The sequence below is a fragment of the Camarhynchus parvulus genome, chromosome 28 (assembly GCF_901933205.1).
Source record: "Camarhynchus parvulus chromosome 28, STF_HiC, whole genome shotgun sequence".
NCBI classification, from domain to species: Eukaryota; Metazoa; Chordata; class Aves; order Passeriformes; family Thraupidae; genus Camarhynchus; species Camarhynchus parvulus.
In genome coordinates this window covers 1,075,760-1,097,245 of record NC_044598.1, presented here as the reverse complement: position 1 = coordinate 1,097,245, position 21,486 = coordinate 1,075,760, and the positions used below count along the sequence as shown (strand labels likewise).

At 59.1% G+C, this 21,486-nt stretch overlaps 1 protein-coding gene across 1 annotated transcript in view; it reads right to left on the bottom strand.

The window, feature by feature from the left end:
- Positions 1-21,486, bottom strand: part of FBN3 (fibrillin 3) — a 74,337-nt gene that overhangs the window by 7,090 nt on the left and 45,761 nt on the right. The window contains 37 exon segments of the mRNA XM_030966499.1: positions 159-281; positions 874-999; positions 2,196-2,402; positions 2,856-2,981; positions 3,828-3,959; positions 4,368-4,490; positions 4,883-5,002; positions 5,220-5,345; positions 5,617-5,682; positions 6,349-6,501; positions 6,580-6,591; positions 6,594-6,704; positions 6,950-7,069; positions 7,446-7,574; positions 7,668-7,784; positions 8,093-8,218; positions 8,719-8,844; positions 9,149-9,274; positions 9,782-9,853; positions 10,140-10,289; positions 10,570-10,695; positions 10,971-11,096; positions 11,379-11,447; positions 11,844-12,005; positions 12,571-12,693; positions 12,966-13,088; positions 13,454-13,579; positions 14,561-14,683; positions 15,298-15,420; positions 15,758-15,883; positions 15,988-16,113; positions 16,334-16,456; positions 16,759-16,884; positions 17,281-17,406; positions 18,990-19,118; positions 19,945-20,070; positions 21,183-21,410. Coding sequence (XP_030822359.1) covers positions 159-281; positions 874-999; positions 2,196-2,402; positions 2,856-2,981; positions 3,828-3,959; positions 4,368-4,490; positions 4,883-5,002; positions 5,220-5,345; positions 5,617-5,682; positions 6,349-6,501; positions 6,580-6,591; positions 6,594-6,704; positions 6,950-7,069; positions 7,446-7,574; positions 7,668-7,784; positions 8,093-8,218; positions 8,719-8,844; positions 9,149-9,274; positions 9,782-9,853; positions 10,140-10,289; positions 10,570-10,695; positions 10,971-11,096; positions 11,379-11,447; positions 11,844-12,005; positions 12,571-12,693; positions 12,966-13,088; positions 13,454-13,579; positions 14,561-14,683; positions 15,298-15,420; positions 15,758-15,883; positions 15,988-16,113; positions 16,334-16,456; positions 16,759-16,884; positions 17,281-17,406; positions 18,990-19,118; positions 19,945-20,070; positions 21,183-21,410 — 4,602 coding nt within the window.

Genomic DNA, 21,486 nt, shown 5'->3' with positions numbered 1-21,486 from the left:
CCAGAAACGAACCAGGAGCTTTTTATCCCTGATGAGCCACACCTGGAGCGTGGAAGGGTCAAACCCTCATGCGTGGCACCCTTCCCCACACCTTCCTGCTGCCGTTTTCCCACGTCTGGCTGCCCTGTCCCCTCTGCCCCAGCTCCCTGCTCCTGTACCTTTGCAGATCTTGCCATCCTCCTGCAGGATGTAGCCCCGGGGGCAGGAGCACTGGTAGCTGCCCTCGGTGTTCTTGCAGATGAAGTTGCAGGGCTTTGGGGACTGGTTACACTCGTCCAGATCTGCACTCCAGGGACAAAACACATCAGGTTGTGCTGCTGGGCAGGGTCCCCTCCACCCCCTGGACCTCCCAGCCCACTCAGGGGCTCCCGAACACAAGGTTTTGTGCTCAGGGCAGAGATATCCCCATGGATTCTGGCATTCCTGGATAAACACCCCATTTTCACTCTCAGGAAGCAGCTGAGCAGAGCCGGGGGCTTTGGGGGAGCAGCTCAGTTCGAGCCAGCACAACAAATGTGGGACAAATCCTGCTGAGAGAGCACCGTGATTCCAGATGTTTATGCCAACATCTGGATCCCAGCAGGGCGCTCAGCCTGCCTGGAACCAGCTGTGCAGCCCGGGGGGCGCTGGCAGCTCCCAGATTCCAGCTCAGATCCCCGTCCTGGGCTCGGGGAAGACTGAGCTCCTTTTTAAGGCGTTGAAGAAGGGCTCGGAGGCGAGCAGGGCGGAGATCCGGACCCACAGCTCCAGGGGAGGGCGGGTCCCGGGCGGGGTTAAGGAGCGGGGAGGGCAGCCCGGGGCTGGTGGGGCCGTGCCCAGTGCCCGGGGAGGGCAGCCCGGGGCTGGTGGGGCCGTGCCCGGTGCCCGGCTCACCCTGGCAGGCGGTGCCCGTGATGTCCGGGGTGTAGCCCAGGCGGCAGTGGCAGCGGAAGGAGCCGATGCTGTTGATGCACTGCCCGTTCCTGCACAGGTTGGGCAGCACCTTGCACTCGTCGATGTCTGTGAAGAGAGGGACAGGAGGAGCTGTCAGTGCCAGGGCAGCTCACTCCCCCCAAAAAGCTTATCTGGTGTTTGTTATCAGATAATTCACACAGCACAAGCAGCTCGGGGTTATTCTGGCAGCTCCCAAGTGCCAATAAACATCCCCCTGCTGAAGTGGGAGCTGGGAAGATAAACTGGATTTGTGGCTGAGCTGTCACAAAGCAGAAATCTTCTGCACATTCCCTGGAGGTGTGCAGGGCTTTTCCCCAGAGCAGGGATGAAGGCTGAGTGAAGGACTCTGTTAATTTATCATTATTTCCATGCTAAGTTACATTTGGCTCCTGATCAATCCTATTTCTTCTGCCAGCTTTAACACCTCGATATCTGCACAGTTTATGTTCTGCTCTAATCTACCAGCAGTTCTTTTCATTTTGCACTGTGTAATAAGTAATTCTGATTAAGATCTTTTATCTCCTTTGTTAATAAATAACTCATTCTATAATAGACCATCCTTAAACCTCAAAGGCCAGAGGGATTCCTTAAAATTAAGCCAAAAATTCAAGGCTGAGGCAGGGCTGGTCTGAAGCTCCTCCTCACCCCATGACAGGCTGGATTCTCCCAAGAGCCAGGGAACCCTGCAGAGGCTCCTGGTCTGCTCTGGGGGATCATCCCTGTGCCCGCCCCTGCCCTGTCTCTGTCATATTTTCTGGAAAAATCCCCTTGCCCAGGATCTTCTCGTGGGAAGCTGAGAAGCCTCAGAGAAAAAGGAAAATAATATTATCTCATTTGCCTTTCTTGTGTTTTGCTGCTTTGGAATGTGGTTTGGAGATTGCTTATCCAACGTGTGAATTGTTTTGACTTAATGACCAATCATGGTCAGGCTGTGTCGGGACTCTGGAAGGAGTCATGAGTTTTCATTATCATTCTTTGTAGCCTTCTCTCTGTATCCTTTCTCTATTCTTGAGTATAGTTTTAATAGAATATAATGTAATATAATATAATATAATATAATATAATATAATGTAATGTAATGTAATGTAATGTAATGTAATGTAATATAATATAATGTAATATAATATAATATAATATAATATAATATAATGTAATATAATATAATATAATATAATATAACATCCTTCTAAGGACATGGAGTCAGATTCACAATTTCCTCCTTCATCCTGGGGACCCAGCAAACACCACAGTGCCCCACTGACCTCTGCCATCCGTGGAGTAGCCAGGGCCATGGGGACACATCTTCTTGTAGTGGGCAGTGCCAGGCAGGGGGCAGAGCTCGCACTGGGGGCCCCAGCTGCGCCCGCTGTTGCAGCAGCACTCGGACTTGGTGACCAGGTTGCGGTTGGTGGAGGACATCTGGCACATGGTCTGCAGCACCTCCGTGAAGCAGAAGCCCTGGCGGGTGTCTGGGCACAGAAAGGGACACAAATCCAGGCTCTGAGGCAGTGCCAGCACCAGGGGGAATGGAGCAGGCAGTGCCAGGGAGCCTGGGGGGTTTGGATAAAGGGGATGCTCCAACAGCTTTCCTGCTCAGGAGCAAAGAATCCCAGAGAGGTTTGGGTTGGAGGGACCTTAACCCCACCCAGTGCCACCCCTGCCATGGCAGGGACACCTCCCACTGTCCCAGGGTGCCCCAAGCCCCATCCAGCCTGGCCTTGGACAGTTCCAGGGGCAGCCACAGCCACCCTGTGCCTCCCCACCCTCCAGAGAACAACTCCTGCCCAGCATCCCACCTGCCAGCAGGAACCCATCGCCCGTGTCCTTGTCCCCAGTCCCTTCGCGCTCTCTGAGCCCCTCTAAACACCCGAAACTCTGCCTGTGCTGCCGGGGGGCGCTGCAGCAGCCCAGCAGGGCATTACCGATGCACTCGGTGCCCGAGGCACTGACTTCAAAGCCCTCGTTGCAGTCGCAGCGGTAACTGCCGGCCGTGTTCACGCAGCGCCCGTTGGGGCAGATCCCCGGCTTGCTCCGGCACTCGTTCTCATCTGCCAGGGAGGTACACACACACACAGAGCCCTGCTGAGGCCAGGCACAAACCTGCCCTGCTCCCCACTCCCCGTGGAGAGCCCTCACTGAGCCCCTGAGGGTCCCTCCTGTGTCTTTGGGCAGCTGGGGGGAACCTCCACCTGCCCTGGGGAGAAAATCCAAACATCCACCTGCCCTGGGGAGAACATCCACCTCCACCTGCCCTGGGGGAAACATCCACCCATCCCAGAGCTCTCCCAGGGCAGGGTGGCCAGAACTCAGCTTTCCTGGCTTGGCCATGCTCCAGCTGCTGCTGGGATTGGATTGGGTTGGGTTGGATTGGACTGGATTGGGTTGGACTGCATTGGATTGGACTGGATTGGGTTGGATTGGGTTGGGTTGGATTGCGTTGGGTTGGATTGGTTTGGGTTGGATTGCGTTGCACTGAATTGGATTGGATTGGACTGGACTGGATTGGATTGGGTTGGATTGGAGCTGCCTCTGTCCCACGCAGCTCTGGGCTGTTCACTCCTCCCCATCCCAAAAGCAGCTTGGAACACTCAGAAAAACTCAAAGGCAAGGACACCTGTCCCAGGTCTGTGTCACCCTAGGGGTGACACACAGCTGCAGGGATGCACAGAGGTTTTGTGTGTCCTACTGGGACACTCAGGAAGTTGTGACAGGTGGGAAAGCCCAGGGAGGAGCCCGAAGATTTAAAACAGAGAAGGGTGTAAAATAAAGAAGGATGTAAAGCAAAGAAGGATATAAACCAAAGAAGGAAGTAAGCCACAGGTCTGTGGATGATCCCTCAGAAGAGGAACATTCCTGTCTGTGCCCCAGGAATGCCCCAGGAATGCCCCTGGTACCTGTGCAGCCCTCGCCGTCGGGCCTGCGCTGCATGCCAGGAGGGCAGATGCACATGAAGGTGCCAATGAGGTTCTTGCAGAGCATCCCCCGGGACTCACAGTCGTGCAGCCCCTCTGCACACTCGTCCAGATCTGCAACAAGACCCATCAGAGCCCCTGCCAGCCCAGCTCTGCCCCCCCTGCACTGCCCCATCCATCCCTGCAGCCTTGGGCCAGGCTGGCTGGCACACGGGTTAAAAAATGTCATGGAAAGAGCTGGGACTTTGAAACTCATCCAGTGCCACCCCTGCCATGGCACGGACACCTTCCTTGTCTGCTCCAAGCCTTGGACACATCCAGAAATCCAGAGGCAGCCCCAACTGCTTTGGGAAACCTCCCCACCCTCCCAGGGAAGAATTCCTTCCTACCAGCAGGACACTGAGGTGGGTGATGGTGAGAAAAGCCAGCACAGAATTCCCACCTGCCCTGCGCACAGCTGGCCAGGGGCAGGGGCTGGGGGCAGTTTGGGCAGTGCCCTGGTGGCTGCAGAAGGGGCTTTACCTCTGCACATCCTCCTGTCCTCCCGCAGGGCGTACCCAGAGGGGCAGGTGCACTCGTAGGAGCCGAAGGTGTTGATGCAGCGGAAGGCGCAGAGCAGGGGGTTCAGGGAGCACTCGTTGATGTCTGCAGGGAGGAGAGAACAGGACTCACCTGGGTGCCCTCAGCAGGGGCAGGAGCTCCCCAGGGCACATCCACCCTCCCTGGGCATCCATCCCACCAGAGCTGTGCTCCACCAAAGCCTCCTGCTCTGCTCTGCCCTTGCAGAGGGACAGACCCCTGGTGTCCCAGCAGCTCTGGGGGGAATGGGCTGCTGGTCCTTGGGGAGGCAGCTCCTGTGCTCATCCAGGGCTCCAGGCCTCCTCCGGGGCTCCAGAGGGAGCTGAAGGATCCCAGCATGGAGAGGAGCCTCACCCAGCTTTCCACACCATCCATGGGGGGCTGGCCCAGGCAGGGAGCAGGGGGTCCCACAGAGCCCAGCGGGGTGGGAATGAAGGGCTGGCCCCCCAGGTCATTACCTTCACAGGTCATCATGGGCCCCGGCTCAAAGCCCTCATCACAGGCACACTCGAAGCCTCCCACCACGTTGGTGCAGGTGCCATTCCCACAGGGATTGCCAATGGAGCACTCGTCCGTGTCTGGGGAGCACAGAACGTGAGGAGGAGGAGGATGGGGAAGGGTAGGGCTGGGCTCTTGCAGGCAGAGCATTCCAAATGTCCCAGCAGAGTTGGGATGGAAGGGAAGGGGCAGAGGAGCAGCGATTCCCTCCCTGCACACACGGATCCATCCCCTCTGGAGTGAGGGGGATGGAGCAGAAGGGAGCAGGGCACCCCCCAGACCCCCCCAGAGCCTCACCCACGCAGTTGACCCCGGTGTAGTCCAGGTTGTAGCCGAAGGGGCACTCGCAGCGGAAGGAGCCGTCGGTGTTGATGCAGGCGCCGTTGATGCACACCCCCAGGTTCTCCGAGCACTCGTTCACATCTGGAAATGGAAAATTGCGGCTTCACAGGGCCACAAACTGCCCTGTCCCCTCAGCACTGCCAGGGGGTGCTCAGGGCATCCCGGGAGTCTCAGGTGTTCCCTCTGCAGAGCTGAGGGATGAAGCCCTGGTGAGCAGTTTGAGGGGTTTGGGGGTGCCCAGTCCTGTGTGTCCCCCCAGGATCCCACCCTGCTCTCCAGCAGCCCAGGATTCATCAATTCCAGGCAAAAACCCCCAGAACAAACTTCTGCTCGTCCCTCCACACAGCCTCACCTTCCCGGGTGTCACCCGGGCCTGGGATGGCCCCGTGGCCATAGGGACACAGCTCCTGGAAGGCAACTGGGAGAGAAAGAAAAAGTGGGAATGAGAAGAGAAAGGAAAGTGGGGTGTGCTGGAGGGATTCTGCTCCCATCAGCTGAAACGGGCTTTGAAGGCTTCTGGAAGTAGCGTGGGGACACACCCATTGTTCCTATGGGGACACACCCATCTCTCCATGGGGACACACCCATCTCTCCATGGGGACACACCCAGCACTGCTCCCATGGGGACACACCCATCTCTGTTCCCATGGGGATACACCCAGTACTGCTCCCATGGGGACACACCCATCTCTCCATGGGGACACACCCATCTCTGTTCCCATGGGGACACACCCATCTCTATTCCCATGGGGACACACCCAGTACTGCTCCCATGGGGACACACCCATCTCTCCATGGGGACACACCCACTGCTCCCATGGGGACACACCCATCTCTGTTCCCATGGGGACACACCCACTGCTCCCATGGGGACACACCCATCCCTCTCCCATGGGGACACACCCACTGCTCCCATGGGGACACACCCAATGCTCCCATGGGGACACACCCAATGCTCCCATGGGGACACACCCATCTCTCTATGGGGACACACCCATCCCTCTCCCATGGGGACACACCCGTCCCTGCTCCCCAGGGACCCTCCCCTGCCCTGGGGACACCCCTGTCCCTGTCCCCTCCCTACCGTTGCCCTCCTGCGGGCACAGCTCACAGGGGTCTCCCCAGCCCTCCCCAGGCATTTTGCTGCAGCAGCACCGAGCCTTGGTGGTGTTGAAGGCCTTGGGCACCGAGCACTTCCCGTTGTCGAAGCGAGTGAAGCAGAAGCTCTGGCGAGTGTCTGGGGGAGGATGGGGACGTGCCAAGGTCAGGCAGATTCCCGGGAATTGTGCAGGAATTCCAGGAACTGGGCACTGACCGAAGCAGCGGCGCCGTTGTCAGACAGCACGAAGCCCGGCGGACACACGCACTGGAAGCTGCCCGGGGTGTTGGTGCACGTCCCAAAGAGGCAGATGTTGGGCTCCTCCTCGCACTCGTTGATGTCTGGGAGCAGCAGGGACACAGCCAGGGGTCACTGGAGCAGGTGAGGGGGGTGGACACCACCCCTGCCCCACCCCACAGCCCTGCTGCAGGGAGAACGGGGCACAGCAATGCCCCAAAGCCTCCTGTGCCGCCAGGACTGGGCTTGCTGGCTCCCCGCAGGGATTTGGGGGTGCTGACCCCCCTGGGGTGCCCTCGGGAAGGACAGCTTGGGGTGTGCTGTGATGGGGGCACAGGGCTGGCCTTACCAATGCAGTTGTCGTTCTGCACCTCGTAGCCAGGGGGGCAGATGCAGCGGAAGGAGCCCTCCAGGTTCTGGCAGGTGCCCGGGGAGCAGGTCCCGGGCAGGCTCACGCACTCGTTGATGTCTGCAGAGGGGAGAATAGCCAGGGTGGGGTCTGGGCTCTGCTCTGAGCACCTCAGGGTGCACCAGGCCCTGCCTTGCCCCAGAGGTGACAGGGAACAGGGAAATATTTCCAGGATGGATCCCAGGGCATCCCTGGTAGGACTTTGGGGCACGGACAGGACATTTCTCCCACTGCCTGCCCATGGAGGGACAGGCTGGAGGGAGATGGAGGCAGGGAGGGGCCAGTCCAGCTCTCCATGGGCATCTCAATGAGCAGGCTTTGCTTCCAGGGGAATTTGTGGGTGCTTCTGGAGAATGGAACTGCTGGGACCAGCTCGGGGACCACATGGACAGCACCAGGCAGGCCAGAGGACCCTGGCCATGGAGTGGACACTCACCCACACAGTTCTTGCCATCAGGGGTGCGGTCATAGCCCTCCTGGCACAGGCACTGGAAGGAGCCCACGCTGTTGATGCACTGCCCGTTCCTGCACACCTGCCCCACCAGCGACGAGCACTCGTCCACGTCTGCAGAGGCACAGCAAGAGTGCCAGGGGTCACCCGTGGCACACCCAGCCAGCAGGGCTGGCCCAGGGGTGTCCCCAGGGCTCGGGGGCTCACCCATGCAGTCGTTGTTGTGGGTCAGCTCGAAGCCAGGGAAGCACAGGCAGTTGTAGGAGCCCACGGTGTTCTTGCAGGTCCCGTTGCCGCAGGGCTGCCGGTCACACTCGTCAATGTCTGCGGGGACAAGGACACACCTGAGAGGCCAGGGGGCTGCAGGGCACAGGGACAGCCTGGGGACAGGCTGGGGACAGGCTGCAGGGCACAGGGACAGCCTGGGGACAGGCTGCAGAGCTGCAGGGCACAGGGACAGCCTGGCAGGACACTCGGCTGCCCTTGGCAGCATCCTGGAGTGTCAGGGACTTGTGTCCCCCTGGCGTGGCACTGACCAGGGGAGTGACACTGACCCAGGGGTGTGACAATGACCTGAACGGGGTGACACTGACCCGGGGATGTGACACTGACCCGGGGGATGTGACACTGACCCATGCACATGGTCTGCTCCCCGGTGGCCTTGAAGCCGTTGTGGCAGATGCAGACGTAGCTGCCCTCGGTGTCCACGCAGTCCCCGTGGCTGCACACGTTGGGGATCTCCTGGCATTCGTTGCGACCTGGAACGGAGCCCGGGGGGTGCAGGTGAGGGGCAGGGAGGGGACAGGTGGGGAGAGCAGAGCCCCGCCCACGGTTTTGGACAGGTGACTTGACAGACAATGAGATTTATGTGCTGTCATCCCTGAAAAAGGGGGGTGTGATCAGGTGTGTGCTCAGGTGTGATCATGTGTGTCCCAGGTGTGATCAGGTGTGTCCAGGTGTGATCATGTGTGTCCAGGTGTGTCCCAGGTGTGTCCAGGTGTGTCCCAGGTGTGTTCCAGTGTGTTTCTCAGGTGTGAGTGGCTCAGGTATGACCAGGTGTATCCCAGGTGTGTTTCCCAGGTGTTTCCCAGGTGTGTCTCCCAGGTATGACCAGGTGTGTCCCAGGAGTGTTTTTCAGATGTCAGTGGCTCACTTATGACCAGGTGTTCCCCAGGTGTGTGTCCCAGGTGTGTCCCAGGTGTATCCCAGGTGTGTTTCCCAGGTGTGTTTCCCAGCTGTGTCCCAGCTGTGTCCTTACCCACGCAGGCTCCCCCCGGGGACAGCCGGTACCCCGCGGCGCACTCGCAGCGGAAGCTGCCGGGGATGTTGACGCACTCAGCGTGCCGCTGGCACAGCGTCTCCCCGCTGCTGCACTCATCGATGTCTGCGGGGACAGAGGGCACGGGGACACTGGGGTGGCACCGGGAACATCCCAGGGGCATCCCGGGAATGGCTGAGGGGGGCTGGGATCGCTGATCCCGGTGGGAACAGCTCGGGAAGGAGCACGGGGATCGGGAAGTGCAACTCCCAGTGCTGGGCAGGGCATCCCAAAAGTCCCCCCTGTGGAGCTGCCACAGCCCTGTGGCGGTGTCCCAGAGCGGGAGGAGCCAGAATTCCCCAGAATTCCCGCGGGGATGAGCTGCCCCCGGGGCGGGAGGAGCTGGAATTCCCCGGAATTCCCGCGGTACCTTCACAGATGAGCAGGATGTTGTTGTAGCTGAAGCCGATGGGGCACTCGCAGCGGAAGCTCCCGATCTGGTTGATGCAGACGCCGTTGGTGCAGATGGCCGGGATCTCGCTGCACTCATCGATATCTGCATCAGTGCAACATCAGCATCCCACCCTCTGCATGCCAGGAATGCCCCTCAACATCAACATCCCAACCCTGAATCCTGGGAATGCCCCTCAACATCAGCATCCCACCCTCTGCATGCCAGGAATGCTCCACAGCATCAGCATCCCAACCCTGCATCCCGAGAATCCCAGGAATGCTACACAGCATCAGCATTTTGGGAAGGCTCCACCCAGGACACAGCCCCTGCTTGCTCTGAGTGTGTCCCTGCAGTAACAGCTCAGCTCTGGGGCTGGAAATGGGGAGCCCAGGGGGTCACTGGAATATTGGGATGGCTCTGGGGTCCCACCACCAACTCCTTCTGCTGCACTTCCTTCCCAGGAAGAGAAGATTAACTCATCTCCCACCTCTTCAGTCCCTGGCACTGCCAAGCCCCTTCTCCTTGCCCCAACCTTTCATTCCGTAAGTAAGAGGCTCCCACGGGATGACAGGAGCAGCTCTGGCCCCGTGGGATGCAGGATTGACTCACCAATGGGCTTCCCAGTGTGGATGTCAATGATGAATCCAGGGGCTTGGTTCCCACACAGGATCTGGTACTCGGCTGGAAAGGGAACACCGAGGTCATGGCTGTGCCCAGGGAGGGCCAGGAGTGCTGGGACTGGGCTCTGAGCGGCACCAGGGGCTCCCCACTGTGCTGGGAGTCACCCCCAGAGCGCTCTCCTTCCTCCCCATTTACCTTGTTGGTGCCCACGCCCCAAATCTCATGGGAAAATGGGAAAATTGATAGGACAGGGATCACATGGGAAGGACTGATGATGGGCAGGGGTGGGACAGGGACCCTGCGGGGGCACTTAGGGGTGACACAGGGACCATGTGGGGGCACTTACGGCTGGCAGGGGTGGGACAGGGCTCGCAGGGTTTGTTCCAGGCCTTGCCAATGTTGTAGGAGCAGCAGCACATCTTCTTGGTCATGTTGAAGGACAGCTCGTTCTCGCAGGTGTCGTTGTAGTTGCGGTAGCAAACGCTCTTCCTCATGTCTGCAAGGGCAGTGCCAGGCTCGGGACAGCCCTGGGAGTGGCACTGCCAGCCCCGGGAATGGCAGGAAAGACCTCCAAATGGAGCCCAAGCCACCACCCAGAGCAGAGCACCGAGTGCCACGTCCAGCTCTGTATCCCAGCCCCTGTTTCCAGCACTTCGGCTCCATCCCCTTGGCACAGCCCCCTGTGGGATGGCAGTGCCAGCCCCCTCCCCAGAGATCTGGAGCATTCCCCGTGGCTTTGAGCCCTCCCCAGGAATCCAGAGCACCCAGAGCCGTACCCATGCAGTTGTTTCCCCCGTTGACCTGCATGTACTCGGGTGGGCACACGCAGGTGTAGTTGCCCAGGGTGTTGTAGCAGGTGCCAGGGCCACAGATCCCGATGTGGGCAGAGCACTCATCAATATCTGTGGGAGGAAGGACTCAGAGCACTGGGCAGGGGTGGAGAAGGGCACAGGTGGGGTGGGGTAGGCTTGGCATGAGGGATGGGTGGGTTTGGCACAGGGACCAGGCTGGGGACAGGTTGGTGATGAGGGAATCTGGAAAGGAAAGGGGAAGGGATGCTCCCAACCATTCCTGGGGCAGCTGGCACACACGGTCATCACCTTGGCACACACACAGGGTGCCACCCCCTGTCCCCAGCCCCTGGAGCAGGTGCCACCCCTGTCCCCAGCCCCGGTACCCTCGCAGATCCGGGTGTCCTCGTTGAGGTAGTAGCCCAGGGGACACTCGCACTGGAAGCTGCCAAAGGTGTTGACACAGTTCCCGCCCTGGCACAGCCCTGGCAGCTCCTGGCACTCGTCAATGTCTGAGGAGGGACAGCAGTGGGACATTTTCACTGCCTGTGCCACCGCCCAGCTGCAGAAAGCTCAGCCCACCATGCCCAGCCCTGCTCTGGAGCACGGCCAAGGAGAGCCACACTTTGTGTCCATCACCTGGGGTCAGTGGGCACCCAGTGCCATGGCATGGAGTGTCCCCACAGCCCTGGGGTGCCCCAGCACCCAGTGCATGGCACAGAGTGTCCCCACAGGGTTGGGGTCCCCCAGCACCCCATCCCTCAGGAGGGGCTGTAGGAACAGGGGTAACTCACCCTCCAGGATGACAGTGATGGGGTTGGGCCGGAACCCTTCTCCCCCAGGGCACAAGGTCTTGTACTCGGCTGTGGAGAAAGGCAGGGGGAGCTGAGGGGGCTGAGGGGTTCCCCTGAAGCAGGAGGGTGGGGAGAGCCAGGAGAAGCCCAGCAGGAACAGCCCTGGGGCTGTGGCCAGGGCTGGGATGGAGCAGCTCCATCCCCATCGCCTGCTGAGCCACCCCACAGCCTGCCCTCCCTTCCAGGGGGGATTCCACATTCCCTCCCCAGCCCCCTGGGAATGAAGGATCCCAACCTGCACCCCCTAAACACAACAGCCACCCCACTTCAGCTGTGCCCTGCCCCGGATGGAGCAGCAAATCCCAAACTCAGCACCTCCAGCCTGGGTTGAGGATCCATCAGGGAGCAACCCTGCCCCTCTTCCCTCCTTCCCCCCGTGTCCATCCCGAGCTGTTCCGCACTCACTGGTGTTGGCTGGAGGGCAGAGCTCGCAGGGGTTGCCCCAGGCACGGCCCAGGGAGCAGCAGCAGGAGGCCCTGGTGACCCCCACGCCGATCTCAGCGCTGCAGGAGATGCCCCCATCCCCTCGGTCCTGCGTGTCCAGGAAGCAATTCCCAACGCGGGTATCTGCACAGACACAGGGCTGCTGAGCAAAGAAACCTCTCCTGGAGAGCTTGGGGGTGCAGGAGGGATGGAATCGTGGAATTGTGGAATGGTTTGGGATGGAGGGGACCTTAAAGGTGACCCCGCTCCACACCCTGCAAAGGAATGGGAAATCTTCCAGGGATAAGGAAAAACTGGGAGTTACTGGGGCCCTGTGCTGGGAGCTGTGTGGGATCATGGAATCCCAAATGGTTTCGGCTGAAGGGACCTGAAGGATCATCCTGGCCATGGGCAGGGACACCTTCCACTGTCCCAGGCTGCTCCAAGCCCTGCCCAACCCAGCCTTGGGCACTGCCAGGGAATAAAACAGCTCCAGAGCTGCCCTGGAGCAACCTGGCAGCAACAAAAGTGCGGTGACAGTGACACCAGGTGGGACACACTCAGCAGGGCGTGAGTTCTGCTGCTGCTGCAGGGTTAAACCCCTGGGGGACAGCCAGGCAGGGACAGCCACCCTCGTTGTGTCCAGTTCCAGCCACGCAGGACCACCAAGAAGGACCCCCAGGTGGGTCCGGGTGGGGGTCCCACTCACCCACACAGCCCACCCCCGTGGGGTTCAGCTCGAAGTCCTGGGGGCAGTTGCACAGGTAGCTGCCCGGGGTGTTGACACAGAGCCCGTTGATGCAGTTCACAGGGTCTGCACACTCGTTGATGTCTGAAAGGACGGACAGACGGACACTGAAGATCAAGGTGAGCACTGCCAGGAAAGCCCAGCCCAGCCCCAGCTCTGTGCCCAGGTGTATCCCCACCCCAGAGCACCCCTCGCTCTGTGCCACCCCCAGCTCCCTGCCCAGGGGAGGAGACAGCCACACTCAGCTGTGCCCCCTGCCCACCCCAGCAGCAAAGGCACCACAGGGACCATGGGCTGGTCTCCGGCTGCCATGGATGGCCCAGCAGAGCCCAGAGCAGGGAGCCAGGAGCCCTGACCTGTGCAGTTGCCCCCACTCCTGTCCAGCTCATATCCATCGTCGCAGGCACAGCGGAACATCCCGGGCAGGTTCTGGCAGGTGCCAAAAACGCAGATGTTCTGGAAGGTGCATTCATCAATGTCTGCAAAACAGGGACAGCTGGGGACAGGCTGGGGCAGGACAGGCTGCTCCTGCTCCCACCACCTGCCCAGCTGTGACCAACGCACCCCAGGATGGTCCTGGTGCCATTTGAGGCAATCTCCTGGGGGAGCTGGGCCCCCCACCCTCTCGCCCTCTCTCCCCTCACCCCTTTTCTCCTGGTTTTCCATCCTGCAGGAATCCAGGCTCAGCCCAAGCTCTCTGAAGGCTGGGGACCAAGTGCTGCCAGTGGCACAGGTGGCACCTCAGGAGCCTGGCACCAGCGGGTGCTGGGGGCTGGCTCAGGGACCAGGAGGTGCCAGCAGAGGCCAGGGAGGGCCAGGAGGGGGTCAGGGCCCGGGCGCTCACCCTGGCAGGCCTTGCTGTCCTCGGTGGGGTTGAAGCCCATCTCGCACTCGCAGCGGTACCCGCCGGGGGCGTTGAGGCACTGCCCGTTCTCACACAGGTTCACGTTGTCTGCACACTCATCCACGTCTGCAGGGAGGGACACAGGGCTGGGGGTTGCCCTCAGCCAGCCCAGGGAGCCCAGGAGTGCGCACACCCACGGCTGGGAGGCTGCAGCTCCTGCCACGGCCCTGAGCCTCCCCTGACACCTGTGAGGAGGTGCTGGAGCCCCGTGGCACAGACCAGGCCGTGCTCTGGGGGACCCCAGCCAAAGCAGCACTGAGCAAGGCTGGTGGCTCAGAGGGGCTGTCCTGGATTGGAAGATAATTCTACTGCCATCTGTCAGAGGTGGGGCAGTGATCTGCTGTTCATTGGGCAGTTTTCTTTATCTCTTCCACAACCAATCCTCCCTCCAGGAGATATCTTCTGTTAATGGGCCATTAATTATTAATTATCTTCTGTTCATGGGCCATTGAGAGCTAAATACAAATAAAATTCCATCATCCCATTGGGAGATGCTCCGCCCAGGGGGAGGAGCCAAGCACTCCTACCCGGATATAATCTGAGATTTTGGGATACCAGAGCAGCCTTTGCCCACTGCATTCCCAGAGGAGCAGCTTTCTGCTGCCCTGCATTGCCAGAGGGAGCCCAGGCCCATCTGCAGCAGCCCTGGAGCTGCAGAGGAAAACTCCCCCCTTGTGCAGGATCCCTGCTCCAGCAGCAGCACAGCTGGCACTGCAGGAGGGCTGAGCCCCCATGGGATGGGGCTGTGCCACCCCCTGACACACAGGGGGCCAGGGCCTGCTCTTACTCTTGACAGTGGGGTTTTTTTGTTTGTACTATTACATTTGTATTTTTAATTTTCCTGGTAAAGAACTGTCATTCCTTTTCTCACATCTTTACCCGAGATCCCCTTAATTTCAAAATTATAACAATTCGGAGGGAGAGGGTTTACATTCCCCATTTCAGGGGAGGTTGCTGCCTCCCTCAGCAGGCAGAACCTGTCTGTTCAAACCAGGACAGGGGCTGGGGTCTGTCCCAGCCCTGCTGCTGCGCCAGCCCCGGGCTCACCTGAGCAGGAGAAGCCGTCGCCGTTGAAGCCGTCGCGGCAGGCGCAGCGGTACGAGCCGGGTGTGTTCACACAGTTGGCGTTCAGGTTGCACTTGTGCTCCTCGGTTGCGCACTCATCCAGGTCTGGGCATGGAGAACAGCCTGTCAGTGCCTGGCCTGGCTAATCTGGAATGGGCTTGGGCTCCTGGATGAGCTGGACTCACTTACGGAAGCACAGAGTGGTTTGGGTGGGAAGGACCTTAAGGATCATCCAGTTCCACCCCCAGGGACACCTTCCACCAAGGCCTGTCCAGCCTGGCCTTTTCGTGGCTTTGCCCTGAGCCTGAGCAGCTACAGGGGCACACAAAAGGCCCAGGAGACTGTCTGGAGGCTTCAGCACATCCCCGAGAGCCTCTATGGCCATCACCAGGACACCGCTGACCCCCTGACCATGTCACCAACTACCACATCTGCATGGCTTTAAATCCCTCAGGGATGGAGACTGCGCCAGGGCTGGACACTTTCATGAAGACATTTTCCCAATATCCCACCTAAACTCCCCCTGGCCCAGCCTGAGGCTGTTCCCTTTTGTCCTGCTGTCCCCTGGGAGCAGAGCCTGACCCCCCAGCTGTCCCCTCCTGTCAGGGAGTTGTGCAGGTCCCTTCTGAGCCTCCTTTCCTCCAGGCTGAACCCCTCCATCTCAGCCCAGCCTCCCCAGAGCCCCTGGAGAGGGCTGGCCTGCCCTGGTGAGCACTCACCGTTGCACTTGAGCCCGTCCCCGAGCCAGCCCGAGCGACACTTGCACTTGAAGCTGCCGGGGATGTTGATGCAGGAGGCGTGCATGTCACAGTTGTGGGCTCCAATCTCACACTCATCGATGTCTGCAGAGGAAGGACACCAGGGCTGGCCCAGCTCAGCTCCCCCAGCACAGCAGGGCCGAGCCTGGGCTCATCCCACTCCCACAGCTCCCAGGGCTTTGGCAGCCTCTGTCTGCCTGGACTTGGACCCTGCAGCTGAGGAGCTCAGCCCTGGCAAACATGCAGGAGGAAGGGCAGACTCCTGGCTTGGCCATCACCTGGGAACAGGTGGGTCCTGGCCCTCTGTGCCTGCCCAGCACAGCCCACAGCATCCCCCACACAGCACCCCGGGCTGGGGCTCTCTCCAGGGCAGCTCTGCGAGGGGTTTCACGTTTTTCCTCACTGGCGCCCCAGCTCCCACCTGTGCACCCCGTGGTTCCCTTCTTGACGAAGTAGCCCAGCTGGCAGTGGCAGATGAAGGAGCCCTTGGTGTTCTCACACTCGCCGTGCAGGCAGATGTTGGGGTTGAGGTCGCACTCGTTCACATCTGCGGGACAAAAGCACCCATGGGACACCCCGAGGACCCCCCAGTGTGGCTCCAGGGACAGGAGGCAGAGCTGGGACATGGCCAGGGCACAGCCAGGGCCTCACCAATGCAGGTCTTCATGTCCAGGGATGCCATGAAGCCGTCGAAGCAGAGGCAGCGGTACTCGCCGGGGATGTTGGTGCACTGCCCCCCGTCACAGATCTCGGGGTTATCCTCACACTCATCAATATCTGCAGAGAGGAGACCATGCCAAGGTGAACACAGGGAAGGCTGGAGCACCAGGGGGAAGGAGGAAATCCCAAATTGTCAGCAGCTGGATGTGGCAGTGCAAAGCAAAATCATTCATCTCTGGAAGGGACTTAAAAATGAGACCCCCTCATCCTGGAGCCAGCTGTGCGGGACACAGAGGTCCCTGGGGCAGCATCTGCAAGAGCCAAGGTGGGCACTGACCTGCACAGGACCTCTTGTCTGGCATCAGGGCATAGCCTTCGCTGCAGCTGCACTCGTAGCTGCCCTCGGAGTTGGAGCAGTGGGTGTCACAGCCCCCGTTGGTGATGGTGCACTCGTCGATGTCTGGGGACAACCACAGCGACCTGAGCTGGGAGGGACCCACAGGGACCCAGCCCAAACCCTGACCCTGCACAGACGAGGGCGCAGGCAGCAGTTTGGGTGGGAGAGGAGGACACAAATCGAGAACACCTCATTCCTTCTGCCCAGCCCCTGGCAGTGCCCCCAGAGCCCTGTGCCAGCAGCACAGATTTGGCTGTCGCTCATCCAGGACATTTGCTTTACCCTCTGAACACAACACCCACGAGCCCAGGAGGGTTCTGGGCTCATGCCACGGTGCTGGAAGGACCCTTTGGAGGAGCACTCACCCACACAGCCCTGCCTGTCCGGGGTGGCCTGGAAGCCCGAGTCGCAGGAGCACTGGTAGGTGCCGATGACGTTGACGCAGCGCCCGTTGCGACAGAGGTTGTCACTGAGGGAGCACTCGTTGATGTCTGAGGGGACAAGAGCACTTGGAGCAGCCAGCCCTGCTCAGGCCTTCAACTGGTGCCCAAACTGAATTTTTTCCCACTGGTCAAAGGGAGCAGCAAAATGAACAACATCAATGCAACAAAACGCTGGGAATGAGCCTGGTCTGGATGAGCTCTTGGTCTCGGAATGAGCCCCTCTGGGATGAGCTGGACCCACTTATCATGGAAGCACAGAAGGGTTTGGGTGGGAGGGACCTTAAGGACCATCCATGGGCAGGGACAAGGGCAGGGACACCTTCCCCCAGCCCAGGTTGCTCCAAGCCTTTGGCCACCTCCAGGATGGGATGTACGGGATGGGGAGGAGACACCCACAGCCCTGCAGGAGCTCTGCCTCTGGGGTTTCCCTGCTGAGCCCCTCACCAATGCAGGTGTTGCCCTCAGCTGTCAGCTCGTGCCCAGGGGGGCAGATGCACTCGAAGCTGCCGTCGGTGTTCATGCAGATCCCGCCCCGGCACAGCAGCGGGTCCCGCTCGCACTCGTTGATGTCTGCACGGGAAAATGGGATTGGTCCCTTCCAGAGGCTTCTCCACTGGGGGAGCATCCCAGAATGGGGAATATCACAGGGGTAACAGGGCAGGGAGTGCAGGGCTTGGCTCCCAGAACAGGGAATATCACAGGGTTAACAGGGCAGGGAAAGCTGGGCTTGGAAAAGCTGGGCTTGATCCCAGAACAGGGAATATCACACAGGTAACAGGGCAGGGAAAGCTGGGCTTGATCCCAGAACAGGGAATATCACAGGGGTAACAGGGCAGGGAGTGCAGGGCTTGGCTCCAGTGGTCTCCTGGTTGGAGTCTGAATGTTGGGAAATCCCAGCTCGTGCCTCGACCTCAGCAGAACCCAAGAGCCCCTCAGTGACAGCAGAGAAAGGGACTGATGTTGGATATATTTAAAAAAACCCTAATTTTCCTCTCATGTTTATTTTCCTGACTCCAACATTGACGTTAAGAACGGGTTATTTTCCCTGACTTGGCAAAAACATTGATGAGATTTTCAGGTAAAGAGGGCTGGGATACACCTGAGAATGGGGGTGACAGGTCCCTACCAAACACCCCCAGATCAGTGGGAGCCTGCTCCTGGTGAATCCCAGGCTGCATTTTCACTGCTGGTGCTGTCCCCTGCCCCAGGCTGCAAAGAATTCCTCCCTCAGGAGGCTGAAGCCAAATTCTTTTGCCAAACACAGGTGGGAAGAAGTTAATCCTTGACCACAGGCAATGACAAAACGTCACCACCCCCTTTGGGGTGAGATGACTCAGCTCCCTGTCACCCAGAAAAAAAGGATAAAGCGGAATTGGACAAGTAAGAGCGAGCATTAAATTTCAAAAAAGAACAATGGAATTTATATCCTTCTATAAAGATTAGAAATCCGACTACAGCAAGAAGGCAGCAGGTCATGGGTGAGGACTGTGACATTCCCAGGGTCCCAGAAATGGAGCAGGAGGAGGAGGGTGATCAGTGGGAGCTGTGGAAACCCACGCTACAAATTGTACGGAAAAGACACAGCCCCTGCCAGGGGCAGTGATTTATTTTAAAGAGCACAGAGAATAAAACATGAAAAATAAATAAATGGTGTTGAATCATGGCTTGAAGTGGTTTGAAAGTCCAAGCCAAAGCAGAATATTAAGAGCAGGTCAGTGAGACAAGTGAGTCTGGCTGGACAGAGGACAGCAACGTGGAATGCCAGGAATTAGAGGACAGCAGGAGTCTGGCTGAGCTGTTGGAGACAAACTGAGGTACTGAGGTCACTGATGGGATTTTTTAAGCTCCAAACAAGAAATTATTCAATTGAAAACAGATGAGACTCTGACAGAATAAAAACAAGCCTTGGGCGGACTGGAGGAGCTGTAAGGAACTGTGTGAGGCTAAAGGGAGATTAAAAGGGCAGGTGGAGGGAGCCCCTGTAACTGAGAGGGTGGAAGGGGGCACAGGGAGTCCCAGAGCTCCTCACGGAGGGCTTGATCCGTGCGGTGTTTGGGGAGCTGGGCAGCTCTGGCTGTGCCCTGCCCTGCCCCAGGGCCCTGCCCTGCCCCAGGAGGGTCAGCAGGTGCCCTCAGGGGCTCAGCCTTGCTCACCCATGCAGTTCTTCATCATCATGAAGCCGCTCTCGTAGCCCTCAAAGCACTCGCACTCGAAGCTGCCCGGGGTGTTCACGCACGAGCCGTGGCCGCACAGGTCGGGGGAGATGCGGCACTCGTCGATGTCTGGGGGACAGGAAAGGAGTTTAAAATCGTAGGAAATTCGGGGCGTTGGGAAGAAAGTTAGGCTTAGTAGGGAAAATGTTAAAGGTAGGCCCTGGGAAATGTTAGTTAGATCATGTGAAGCTGCATGTGTGTTGTCAGTATGCGATAAATGGTATAACTGTTAGATGTGATTAGATACAATTGTTGTTTAAAGAATCATGAGAAACTGTGTTAGGGGTTTGAGGGGGATCACGAGAAATCCGCTTGGATGAAATCAATGTATACAATAGAACAATGTAAGTTTAATAATTAATTATATGTAAGTTATAGAATAATAGAATATAAAACATGTTCAGCTCGAAACCATGTTGGGTCAGATTTGGGTCTGTGCACCCCTGACACCCAGAACTCTTCAATAAAAGCACCTGCATGTAATCATTCTGTGATTATGTGTTCCTAAACACTAACATGGGGACAAGGACAGGCAGTGGGGCAGGACAGGCCACCAGCAGGGCCACAGCCAACACTGGGCTGCCTGCAGGCTCACCAGGGACCAGCGGGCAAAGGAATTCCCCATCCTTGGAGAGGCTGCAGTTCTGCTGATCCCTGGAGCAGGGCTGAGCCATCACCCCACAGGCAGGAGAAGCCTTGTGGAATCATGGATGGTTTGGGTTGGAGGGACCTCAAATCGCCCCCAGTGCCACCCCTGCCATGGGCAGGGACAGCTTCCACTGTCCCAGGCTGCTCCAAACCCTGTCCAGCCTGGCCTTGGCTCCTCCCCATGGCATCCCCATCCCTCTGAGACCCCCAAAAGCAGCAACAACAGCCCAGAGGGGGGGTCCCTCACCTGTGCAGTTCCTCTCCTCAGCATCCAGAGCGAAGCCGTTGCCGCAGATGCACCTGAAGCTGCCGATGGTGTTCCTGCAGGTGCCGTGGGTGCAGAGCCCGGAGAACACCTTGCACTCGTTCACATCTGGGGGCATCAGAGACATCCAGCAAGGGGGGCTCTCCATGAACCCCCTCAGCTCCACCTGAGAACCCCCTCAGCTCAAGCACCAGCCCTGACTACCCTTCCTCACCTGTCGCAGTGTGATTTCAGGGTTTACCTCAGAACCCGGGTCCCTGCCCTGAAGATTCCCTCCCAGGTGTGTCAGTCACCTCTGCCTCCCCTCCCTGACCCCTCCCAGCACTGTCTGTCAATCCTGGCATTCCAGAAGGGATTGGCAGATCCAAAGGATGCCCTCTACCCCTGGGGAGCACTGGGCCATCCAGGTGTCCTTTGTCCCTTTGTCCCTCCCCTCCTGTCCCTGCTTGGTGGCTCCCTGCCCCTTCCCTGCCCCTCTCCCCGGGGTTCAAAGGAGCAGCAGCCACGGGCTCAGGGAGTTCTGTTGGAGCTGGTGCTGCATTCAGAGGCCTGTGGGCCAGAATAAAGCTCTGGATCCAAACCCTCCATCAGAACCGACTCCTTTCCTTCACCATCGCCTTAAAGCTTCTCTGCCAGAGGGAAACCTGAGGAGCAGCCCCTGTTATGGGGGAAAGCTCCATCCCAGCACCACCAGAGCTCCTGCAGGCCTGGACTTGTCTGCAGTGCCCAGCTGCAGCACCCAGCCAGCCCAAAGTGTCTGTGGGGTGAAACACCACACACCAGCCAGCCAAAAGTGTCTGTGGGGTGAAACACCACACACCCAGCCAGCCCAAAGTGTCTGTGGGGTGAAACACCACACACCAGCCAGCCAAAAGTGTCTGTGGGGTGACACACCACACACCCCACAGCCAAAAGTGTTTGTGGGGTGAAACACCACACACCAGCCAGCCAAAAGTGTCTGTGGGGTGAAACACCACACACCCCACAGCCAAAAGTGTCTCTGGGGTGAAACACCACACACCAGCCAGCCAAAAGTGTCTGTGGGGTGAAACACCACACACCCCACAGCCAAAAGTGTCTCTGGGGTGAAACACCACACACCAGCCAGCCAAAAGTGTCTGTGGGGTGAAACACCACAGCTGCCACTATTTGGTCCAGCACCAAGGCCCAGAGAAGCCGAGGCAGGTCCCACCTGTGGCGTTGGTGACTCCAGCACCCACCTTTGTAGAAGGGCCGTCCCGAGAGCACGTCGCCGCGGTTGGCGAAGCCGGGCCCGCGGGGACACAGCGCCTTGAACTCGGCAGAGCCGGCACGGGGGCACTCCTCGCAGTCGGAGCCCCAGGCCGAGCCCACGGAGCAGCAGCACATGTCCATGCGGAACTTGCCGGGCAGCGGCTCCGTGCACTCGTCCTCGTCCCAGCGCATGTAGCACTGCTCCACCCGCACGTCTGGGGACACAGCACACGCACACGTGGGTTTGCTGCCCGGCCCTGATTCTTGTAAGTTTTGCTAGGCATTCTTGTA